Source organism: Haliotis cracherodii, unplaced genomic scaffold (assembly GCF_022045235.1).
Source record: "Haliotis cracherodii isolate W230 unplaced genomic scaffold, xgHalCrac1.p SCAF_2, whole genome shotgun sequence".
NCBI lineage: Eukaryota > Metazoa > Mollusca > Gastropoda > Lepetellida > Haliotidae > Haliotis > Haliotis cracherodii.
The window spans coordinates 79,576,408-79,588,559 of NW_027266275.1; the positions used below are offsets into that span (position 1 = coordinate 79,576,408).

At 40.3% G+C, this 12,152-nt stretch overlaps 1 protein-coding gene across 1 annotated transcript; it reads right to left on the bottom strand.

Annotated features, from left to right (window-relative positions):
* Positions 1–7,815: 7,815 nt before the first annotated feature.
* Positions 7,816–10,042, bottom strand: LOC139467816 (uncharacterized protein KIAA1958-like). Its single transcript, XM_071249320.1, has 3 exons — positions 9,522–10,042; positions 9,064–9,328; positions 7,816–8,106 (listed from the first exon to the last, which is right to left on the bottom strand). Exons 1-3 carry the CDS (start codon positions 9,938–9,940, stop codon positions 7,816–7,818), a joined length of 975 nt encoding a protein of 324 aa, XP_071105421.1. The 5' UTR covers positions 9,941–10,042.
* Positions 10,043–12,152: the final 2,110 nt, after the last annotated feature.

Here is a 12,152-nt window from a genome sequence, read left to right on the forward strand (position 1 = left end):
TGTTTTCGTGGGTTTTACCAAGAAGTAGTTATACAAAGTACAAAGTACTGAAAGAACGAACGAATGAAAAGTAGAACGAGCGACCAATGAAAAGCCGAGATATGTATAGAAAACTTGTATTTGCCAAGAACACTTCACAACAGTTGATATCATCTTTCCGGCTTCCCTTATGGTTAAGAATGTTCAATATTGTCCAACCCACTCACTCATCTTACATTCTAGTGTTTGCAGCTACAGGGGAAGCCCCAAAGGACCAAGTTGCTCGTCTCCTGGTGTTTCCACAGGGATCAAATGAGAAGCACTTCGTGCATCAGTTTCTCCTTCACAACAACTCGATGGTAAGGTACTCTCACATAGAAGACACCAACATGCAAGCTGTTGCCTATATGCCACAGGCTCGACTTATTCTACTCGCAACAAGCGCAAATTGCTCCATTGCATCCTATCATTTAGATGACTCCCAAAGGTCGCTGATTAAGACGGGTGTTTGTGCCACCTGTATGGCTGCTGATGAAGATGCAGACTATGTCTTCGTTGTATTCGGCATGGGGCTCAGCAGAATGAAGAGAGACGGGCAACAGTACAAGATTCTCACTCGTCAAAAGGAACCATACAAAACTGCTTCACACATCGCAGTGAATACAAAATCCAGAAGAATCTATTATGTAACCCTATTTGAGACGGATTTGATTTCCGCCTCCTATGATGACACAGACAGACGGATACTACATTCTGTCGGAAACCTGCGGGGAATGTTCCTTAATGCAATAGAACAGGCCCTGTACTATGTTAATGGAAAGCATCTGATCAAACTGAAATTGTCAGGAAATACTACAACCAAACTGATGACATTTAGGTCGCGTCCGAGTACTTTTACTATGCATGGTGTGGGGTTTGCTTATTATGCTATTAACATGCCCTACAATGTCCACGTGGTGGACATTATAAAGAAGACCGATTCGAGATCAAATAGCTACTTTGGTGACACCTGTATGACCTACCTATTTTGTGATGTGTCTTGAGGGTTAATTCACATCACCATGACAACGTTATGTTGACCAACGTTCCGTCATAATTACTCCTATAATTAGTTTTGGTTATTTAAAATGCAAGGTTATTTAAAATAAGGTTGTTATGAAATTCTTTTGTTATTATCTTTTTTATGCTAGTTGTTTATGATGGTAAGGGATTTAGTTGTTGTGTGCAGGACGGACCTGCTAAGCACGTCAATGGTGTCAAAGAGTGTGGCACATCAACCACAGAATTCAGGCCACACTTCGGGATCTGATTGCTTCCATGGGACGACGATGGCAGTCAGTTTTGGACTCTAATGGAAGTCATATTGATATTGAGAACAGATGACCCTCAACTTGAAAATCTTCTGTTCCATGAGTACCATAAGAAACCTGGGTCAATGACGAGAGAGAGAGAGAGAGAGAGAGAGAGAGAGAGAGAGAGAGAGAGAGAGAGAGAGAGAGAGAGAGAGAGAGAGAGAGAGAGAGAGAGAGAGAGAGAGAGAACTGGCTATGTTACGTATCGAAATTACAATGTAATGATGAACTGAAGAGACAGACATGAGTAAGGTAAGAATGTATATTCTGTTATTTAGACAAGGGGCGATGGGGTAGCCTAGTGGTTAAAGCGTTCGCTCGTCACGCCGAAGATCCGGTTTCGATCATACAATGTATGATAATTGTACAAGGACAAAAGCATAAGCCGCGACAGGATCCGAATTTATCAGCATTATAACCATATAAGTTAAGAGAGTGAGTGAGTGCGAGTTTACTCTGCTTTTAAACAATACCATGAAATCCTTGAAAGGCTTATTACTGCACCATGTAGACCTTTCTGCTGATGTCCCTCATACACTTGTAAGTAGCAACTCTGATTCTGACCCTTCTCATCCACATGCACCAAGACTTTGAGTGCATGCTGCGAATCCACGTGTTCAGTTTCCGACCACACCTGCTGAAACAACATTACAAATGGTTGGTGTTGATGTGACTCGCATCAGCCAACAGGACCATAATCACAGTGTTTGTCATACTGATAATACATCACACCAATTGATATGCAGTAACGCCCCAGTGCATGAATCTTCTGGTACTGTTGAAGGGGTTCCAGTTGTTTAATTTTAGGAGAACATAGACTTTGCAGCTCATGATGTTAAAGTCCACTACTTGTTGTAGGCTCATCACACTGCTACCAATCTGTATGCAATATAATCACAGGTGACTATATTATTGACAATACCAACCTTCGTCAGATATTCAAATATGGAACAAAACATCATGAGAAGCATCATATCAATTTGGATCAGAACTTTAAAATGATTATGAATGCTGTCAAAGCACATGCCAAATATGGGCCAAAAGAGAAGAGGAACCTGTTAAAGTTCTTCCATGTGGATTTAGTCAGTGCGCGATGTTGTCATAAAAGAACGCTCAAACTGATAAAAAAGAGGAAATTTGGAATAAACCCATTCTATCCGAGCCAGCTGTTATCCAAAGTATGCCTACACAGTTTGCAGTCCTTCCAACTGAAAAGGCATCAAATAGGAAAACCGTTATATGTAAGCATCACTACATTATTTGTTTGAGCAAAGAACTTGGTATAAGTGGGAAACCAACATGTATGGCCAGCACTAGCATGTTAACGGAGGACGAACTCTGCAATAGACTTGACTTGACACCTGAAGACCTGTCCATTCCTATTTTGTACTGGATTCCAAAGCTCCTTAAAATCAGCACAAAGAGAGATATATTGAGTTTAGCAATATGTACCACCAAATCCCTGTCTCGCAGATAAACCACAATCGGTAGAAGGATTTTATATGCCATTTGAAGTTTTCTGAGAAAACAAAATGTGAAATGTTGGACTTTTGGGACATTTAAGGTGAGGTGAGGTGAAATTGGGTTTAACGTCGCGTCCAAGATTATTGCACTTATATAGCGACGTGCATGCACGTGCATGTGTAGCTGCTTGTACTAGTCCAGACTGATGCCGATTTATAGTGCTAGCTCACTGAGATACCATGCCGCAGTTTAACTTAAAAGTTGGCTTCAGGTATGCCGATGGTCTGATATCGTTCAATAACCATGAAAAAGTCAATTCCCTTCCACTGATTTACCCACCTGAACTAGACATACAGGAGCCCAGTGAGACCGCCTCGTCTGTTTCATATTGAGATCTAGGTATAAGGATTCAGAGTTACACAAAAACAAGACTTTCCAATTGTCAACTTTCCCCCTTGTCAAGCAATATTCCAGCGGCTCTAGCCTTTGGTTTCTACATTTCACAGCTTTTGAAATATAATTGTGCATGTCTTTCCTCCGAAGATTTCAAAGAGTGTTATGCAGCCTATCCTGAAAAGTTGTTTCATCAAGTTTACAACATTCAAGGCCTCAGTAAGGTTTTCAAAATGTTTTATAGTAGACATGTGGACGCACCAGTGACTACAATTATGTCCGATGTAATTCCCACTTTTCACTTGTACCATATGGTCCCGGTTTTTTCTCAGGTGAACAATTGATTTGTTTTGGCATGTTTGTGAAGGGTGCCAGGCTCATGCTATGGTCGGAATCGTGCAATCGGTTCTGCTTTTGGCAGAGATTTCTTATGAATGTGGAAAGGGCTTTGTCACTGTTATTTGTAATACTGTGTCAGACAATATAGACGATGCGATAATACAGACACCGGACATGGTGTAAAAGAATATCATTATTAACTGAAAAAGTATCGATTTATTTACATTTATTAACACAGAAAGATCTGGTAATGCAGAAGGCTGCAGTGTTGGGGAGTCTCCCCATTCTCCGAAAAGTTCTGGGAGGGTTCAACTAGGCAGTGCTTCCTGGAAGAAGTCCCATTCGCTGTCTGGGTTGCGTGTAGAGGGGGCAAGGGTCCTGAGCTGATAATGAGCCCAACCAGCCTGACTGTGCCAGGGTCACCCAAACCCTCTTTTCTGCATTACACATTTTAATATGTACATAATATTAATAATAATAATAATAAATTGCTTAAACATGTTTAGAAATCCAGTGCAGAGGACTATTTTTTGTGTAGGCACTAGTAACTTCCAGAAGTATTTTCCACATAATCGAGTACATGCAATATATATTCAGCTGTTCTCTCACTTACCGTGACTCTGTAGAAATATTTGAAGATTGATATCAGTACTCAAGTTTGCAAAGAAACCAGATCTGTTATATCTGAAATATGTTGATAAACACTGAGGTTATTTATGAGGAATGTATGGTGAAGAATCTATAGCGTTTATTCATTATCCAAAGGCAGTGTGACCATCAAATTCCTGTTCATTCCATTCAGTTTTAATAAACCAATTCAACTCAAGAACAATATCTTGTATTCATCGACTATAACAGCCATTCAATGAAGCACTTGGTTCACATTATGTGCTGACGCGAAACTTAATATGGCCATTCGTTTCTTTGATTTATACGACAGAAATAATCTAAATAGATTTAAGCGGAATATAAGCCGTGTCAGGATTCGAATTTGTCAGCACCATAACCACGTTAGGAAAGAGAGTGAGTGAGTGTGAGATTACTCTGCTTTAATACCATGGCTGGTAACACCAGAAATGGGATTGACACATTGTACACATGTAGGGAATCGATCCCCAGGCTTCCGAGTAAAGAGCGAACGTTTACACCACTAGGCTACCCCACCACCCCCGTGCTAATAGACACGCACGCAATCCCCAGAATTGCCAATAGGCCGACAACACGTGCGGTGTGATCCTCAAGAGACGTTCGAGGGCATAAAACAGGATCCATGTGTGACATATCCAGTTTAGACCTACCTACTGATGTCTCTCGTCAATTTGTAGGTAGCAAACCTATTTCTGACCCTTCTCATAAAACAGGATCCATGTGTGACATATCCAGTTTAGACCTACCTACTGATGTCTCTCATCAATTTGTAGGTAGCAAACCTATTTCTGACCCTTCTCATAAAACAGGATCCATGTGTGACATATCCAGTTTAGACCTACCTACTGATGTCTCTCGTCAATTTGTAGGTAGCAAACCTATTTCTGACCCTTCTCATAAAACAGTATCCAAGTGTGACATATCCAGTTTAGACCTACCTACTGATGTCTCTCATCAATGTGTAGGTAGCAAACCTATTTCTGACCCTTCTCATCCAAATGCATCAAGACCTTGTGTGAACCATGCTGAGAATCCACGTGTTCAGTTTACAACCACGCCTGCTGATCGCTATGAACAAACAATACAAATGCGAACGATACACAATACTCAGTCTAGTGTTCTCCTCAGTGATTGGTGGGGCTATGACTTGCATCCGTCAACAGGTGAGTGAGTGAGTGAGGTTTTACGCCGCTTTTAGCAATATTCCAGCAAAATCACGGCGGGGGGCACCAGAAATGGGCTTCACACATTGTACCCATGTCGGGAATCGAGCCCGGGACTTCGGTGTGACGAGCTAACACTTTAACCACTAGGCTACCCGACCGCCCCCCGTCAACAGGAATTTAATCACCTTGTTTGTCATATTGATAATAAATCTGTTCATTTTACGATTACAACAATTGATATGCATGTTGACAATAAGACCCCAGACTATGAATCTATTTCTGTTGAAGATCTTCCTCCGTGTGGCATCTCCGCCACCCCAGGTATTGATGGAAATACCAAGCCTGTATGTAACGGTGACATACAGTTTGGATCAGATGATGATTGACGTCTTTGTAATACAGTGTAAAAAAAAACGGTCAATAAAATATTTCAAAAATATTCACAATTATATGAACAGAATAAATGTGATCATATGTCAGCAAAGGATAAAGAAAATGGTTTGTTTTTTGGTGTTGTGTACTTTCCACCTGAAGGATCTAAATATGCTATTGGTGATATGTTTGTACCTAACTGGTGTATAACTTGTTGGAAAACATCTGACTATAGTTTTAGGCAAACCAACAATGGAGAAGAACTTTACCAATGCCTTAATAATAACTTGAGCCATATTTTTTGACACACATGGCATGTTTTATCAAATTCAGCCACATCATGCCGCAAATTAGGCCAAAATGAATTGGATAGAATTTTGTTTTCTTTACACCCAAATGACCTGCCGAAGGAGTTTCATGTGCCAAACTCAAAACATGCTTTCGATACGAATTTGAAAGAACAGTTTGATGGAAAACCTCTCATTCATTATCAGCAGGTACATCCGACAGCCTCCATTTCCTCATCATGAATGATCCATAAAAGTGCCAACCAAATCGTACCTGGAATCATTCTCGGGGGCACGGGTTGCCCAGTCGTCTAAGGCGCTGCGATTCGCTGTGCAGAGTTGCGTCCCTTGGACACGCCAGAAACCTATGATTGTGGGTTCGAATCCCGGTTCGCCCCGATTATGTTTCTAGGTTTGTCAGCACCATACCCGTGCTCGTGGGTTTCACCGAAGTGGTAAACGTATGAGACCTGCATCATTTCGGGCTTTCCTCCCACATTAAGCTGACACGCCTTGATATAACTGGAATACTGTTAAAAGCGGCGTTAAACCAAACTCACTCACTCATTCTCAAAAGAACTTTGCTTAGCCATAGCACGATTTACAACACACGAAGGAAAAATACATGGAATTTCATTTTCAAGATTTTCAGAACTCTCCGAAGTGCTAGGCTCAAGACAAATAATAGAATCAGCCAAACATCTTCATAACAATGAGCACATCTACACCTTTTACTGGTAGAGTTTCTACAACCCCAACCTTGACCAACCCAGACACCAAATCTGTCTTCAAATTCACAAAGTGGCGAGGTGCACTGGTACAAGCACATAAACCCTCTAACAAAACCTCAGAGTTTTCTGATGACTCCTCAGAAAGTGGCAAAATACCATCCAAAATCAGAGTTTGAAGAGCACCAGTATCCCTCAAAACGGTAATGGATTTAACATTGGAACTGTCACCTTTAGCTGACACAAAGCCTTCACTAACAGAAGGTAAGTCCTGCTCTCTCACAACGACAGACAGTGCGGTCGGGTAGCCTAGTGGTTAAAGCGTTCGCTCGTCACGCCGAAGACCCGGGTTCGATTCCCGACATGGGTACAATGTGTGAAGCCCATTTCTGCTGTCCCCCGCCGTGATATTGTGGGAATATTGCTAAAAGCGGCGTAAAAAAACATACTCACTCACTCACTCACAACGACAGACTGGTCTACCACAGCTCACTCCTCATAAGCCGAACAACAAGAAGGCTGTGACTTGACATTCACAAAAGCATAAGGAGAAGAATGACAAGTTCTTTTTCACTCAGAAACGATATGCCCAGTCATGCGGCAATATCTACAATTAAAACAAAGTCACATGAATGTTTGTGTGAACTGGGTCGTGCGCATTCATGCTGTAAACCTCCAGTAGTCGGTGTATTGCAGATAAACTCTCCATAGTTTACAACTAATGTGCACCCTCCAGTACTTTAAACATCATTAGCCGATCATGTCAGTCGAACCGTGTTTGTGATCTTTGATAGACAAAACGTAGAAACGCACCCTCCCAATTAGTTAAGGAACTACGCTCACCATTGGTTTGCATATGCCAGTCGACGTTCGCACGTTTCACTGCAACACATAAACACAATAGTTTGGCAGGCTTTTCTTCTGCAATGAACATGCCGCCGTGATATAGCTGAAATTCTGTTTGTATAATAAGCGCTTAATGCCAAATACACGAACCGTCCTGTCTTTGTGTTAACACTATACTACCATGATTTCTGTCCTCTTCTGAGGTAAATGAAACGGAGACACATTAGAAGTTAAATTTATTTCAGATAGACAACGACAAAGTTGCCCCATCTGGTAAAACGAGTTTCATGGATTTTTTTGCTGCACTCTCGGCTGTAGTTGTTTCAGTTACTGTGAGAGTTGACGTTTCATCCAGAACCGCTGTAGGTGTCAACATTGTCTCAGCCGATGTAGCATCAGCAGGGGCGGTAGATACCAACGTTTTCGAAGTTGCGATAGCGGGACCCGAGGCGGCAGATGTCACAGTTGCAGAGGCTCTCGGTTTTCTCTGAATAACTCCATCTACTCGGCCCTCCATCTGTGCAGATGTTCTCTGTAACCAAAAGTGTTGTGTGAGTTTAGAATGCATGTTGGACGATGTCAAATGATAAATCGTACTTTGTTCATACAGTAAAGATTGTAACAAATATCACATTAAATAACATCGGTTATCATCTAGTTTAATGTCACTATGTTAGAAATGCATGTTTACAGCTTAACGTGAGATAATTATTCATTAGTGCACCTAAATGTGTGAAATAGACTATAATCACGGGGGACACCATGACGTCAGTGACCTGTCCCCTGACAGGAACAAAGCTGACCCAGATGACAGTCAATATATTGGGGAGACTCCAAAAAATTAATAAAATATAAAGGCAAATATTATCAAACCGAGCGGTTTTATGAGAATGGGACTGAAGTTAGGAATCATAAAGTTATTTAAAAATGTAACGACGTTTCCCAGGAGAAAAATGTCGAATCTTTATTTAAGTTATCTTTATGTTAGGATGAGAGAAAGTACTTTAAAGGTTATGGCATGAACCCTGGTTTGGCTATGTACATCTAATGATATATGCATATGGGAGTAAGTTTTAAATAATAGGTAAGGCGATAAAAAAAAAGAAGAAATTTAACTTACCCATTTATCGCAACATTGATATTAGCAGCCAATAATGAAGCATTATTTTAAACAGTAAACAAATGTGCTACAAAACTACATTTGCATCAATTTAAAGTCTGTTTCAGATTACCTTAATTTCTTTATTTTCCCCCATATTTGAAAAGAGGAATATTTTGGATAAAGCTTCTGTAAATTTACAATTAGAAATTACTCATTAGAAACATAAAAATATTAAAACCCTAGGCAGACAGAGCATTTATGATTAGGTATTTCAGTCAAACTTTAAAAAGTTGATATTGAGAATAATAGGAGAACATTCAATTTTTAGGATTTCACAAGACTTGAGATCCATACGAAACATCTAGAAACGCCAGTGAATACAAATACCTTGTAGCTACGGATAGCCAGAGATCTGTGTCCAGTGCGATCGGCTATCAATTGCTCGTCCAGGCCGGAATCGTACAGTCTAGTAGCTGCCGTTGCTCGCAGTGAATGATTAGTGAAATATCCTTCAATACCAGCTTGCTTGAAGAGTTTGGAAACTGTTTCACGTAACGGCTGCTTCCCGACGGGAACATTGGCATACCAGACACATTCCTTGACATAGTGCAGTGGTCGGAGGTAATATGCGTTGCATTTACCTTTGTTGGGTCTGAAATATACATTGCAGTCAAAAATTATAAGAATTTGAAATCGGGATTCATACCACATAAATTAAGTAAAGATTCATTATTTAAGAGAAAAAGTTGTAATTTTTTCACATGCAGATCCATTGCAAACCACATAATAAACAAGTTGACTGCAACAAACTGTTTTAAAATCAATTCTATTGCCTAAAAACTTACCTCAGAGACATGTATTTGCGGTATAGTCGAACTGGACATCGCTGTGGTAGTTCAACGTTCTCTGACACTCGAATGGTCTTCCTTGAACATTTTCGACTTTTTAAGCCGCCTTTGTTTGTCTTAGAAATGTCCTCAGTATATTTTAAATACGTGACCCCACTTGAATCTTCTGTTATTTGAAATTGAGAATTGGGGCCCACACGTAGATTCCTGTGTTCGTCTCCAGCTCGAAGTGCATAGTTTATGCCAATGAGATAGACCAAAGTGTCTAGCAACTTTTGAGGCGTATCCTCGCCGAGGATACCCTTCTCCGACAGTAGATCCTCTTGATCAACAGAAACAACATTTGCCTGTCTTTTCTTAATGCCAATACCCTGCTTAGCTAATGACTTCATGCGAGCATCCAAGACGTTTCTCATTCCCTTGAAATAAGGAGACTCGTAAAAACGTTAATCTCGATATCATGTCTTCGGTGATAGTATTGCAATGACGCAATCAGTTCATATAACGTATTTCCCCGATATTCTTCACCCTTTTGGTTTCGTACGTCCACCAAGAAACGCATGAGAGATTTTATTAAGGTCTGTTTCACGATGCGAAAGGGCAATAATGTCGGGGTTTAACAAGACGTCATCACGTAACCCACGGAATTGTCTTTCCTTGACCCACGCTTGGAAGACGTTGAGGGCCGTCCTACTCTTGTTTTCTGTGTTCTGAGAATAAGCCGAATTACAAAGACTTTGAAGATCATGCTCTGGCACAGGATTGTCAAAACGGTTAGGAATAGGACCTGCGTTATTTCCGGAAATACTGTCTGCGTCATCAGTGGTATGAGTAGTAATGGGAATTGGTATGGCCAGGGAAATACTTCCTTCTACTTGTTCAGAGAGTTCCACCAAATCTGTATCATTTCCAGAGAACTCATCTCATTCCAAGATATCACTTTTACCAACATCAAAATCTGGTACTGCCACGTCAAATATTTCAATATCAGTATTAATAAATCTTTCAAAATCTGAGTTAAGTTCTGCCTGGTACGAGCTCGTATAATGATTTTTTGTAATGAAATGAATATCGGAATCGGAATCGGAATCTCCCATGTTAATCAAGTACAAAGACTGAAAGCTAAATGAGAAATCGCACGTGCTTTTCCGCGCTCTTATAAGACGAACTTTTGCGCGTTCATGCGCGCAGTTCCTATCGATTCGGCATAAACAAGAACGACCCTCCAATATATATGCACGCGCATATTGGGTGGACATTGGTTTAACATGTATTTTGAATGGAACTTTGTTTTAAGTTGGATATGGTCCTCAAAGTCACGATTATTTTTGCACGTGGAGCAAGTTCTCGGCCTAACAGCCTCGAACTATCCCCACGTGCAAATATAATCGTGACTTTTCGAACCATACCCTACACGTAGGTTCTGACGAAAATCCAGAAGTATTTTCAGAACCAAATGGAGTAGAACTTGATTTTTTGTCAACAAACTCAGAACCAGACTTGTCAGAACTTGATCTGGGAGGGGGTGAGCTATCCTTTCCTGATTTGTAACCCTGACTGCTTAAAACAACCCCTGTGAGTTAGCGAATAATCATCAGCCATTGTGTCAGCTTTGTGTAACTGATCCACTTGCTGCTCATCAAGATATATCCGAATGTCCATTGACACACTGCTTAAAATCCTTCAGCAAAACCAAATGCCTCAAACTTTAAAAATCACCATTAACCCTTTGAAGTACACCTGGGTTGGTCAAGGTTGGGGTTGTAAAAACGCTACCTTTGTAATTCAGCAAAAGTAGAGTCATTCCTTTTCCTTAACAGACCTAAACATTTGCCTGTAAGCTTCAGGAACCAATTCATAAGCCTTCAAAACTTTACCTTTAGCAGTCTGATAATCAGAACTCCTATCAACAGGTAATGCAGAATAAACTTCCTGAGATTTCCCCCAAAATACACTTTGCAACAACATGGTCCACTGGTGTTGAGGTTATTTCAAACTGTTAGCAATCTTTTCAAAAAGTAAGAAACACTTCTCAACATATTCAGAGAAGGGCAGAACAAGTCTAATCTGCTTGGAAAGATAAAAACATCCATCACCTGCTGGGGTACTGAGAGACTGTTCATTCTGTAATTCAAGCTTTTAGCCTTTTCTTTTCAGCTTCCAGTATCAATGTTTCATTCTCAGCCTCAATTCTCAATTTCTCTTTTTCATTCTCACCTTCAATTTCTTTCAGCCGAAATTCTCTCTTTGTCTGCTTCCATGTCTCTAAACCGAATTTCTCTGTCTTTCTCTGCTTCCAATCTCAATCTTTGTCTTTTTTTTCAAAGCCAAAACATCATTATTTTCTTCAATCAAAGTCAAAGCATCATCATTCAAAATTTCTTCCTCAACTGGGTAGGTTAAGCATACCCGATTTGATGCCAAGTTTAAAATGTTTGGCCAATTTGACCAGTTCAGACTTTTTTAACACAGAAACTTGTTCAGCTGAAGGCTGGCTAACAAATTCTTCTCAACACCATAATACAATAAAATGTTTATCCAATAATTGCGACAAATAATTTGTTATATATTAAGTTTCTATCGTGGACGTACCCACCAATTTCTGTTTTGTGTCGATTCCCAAAGTGA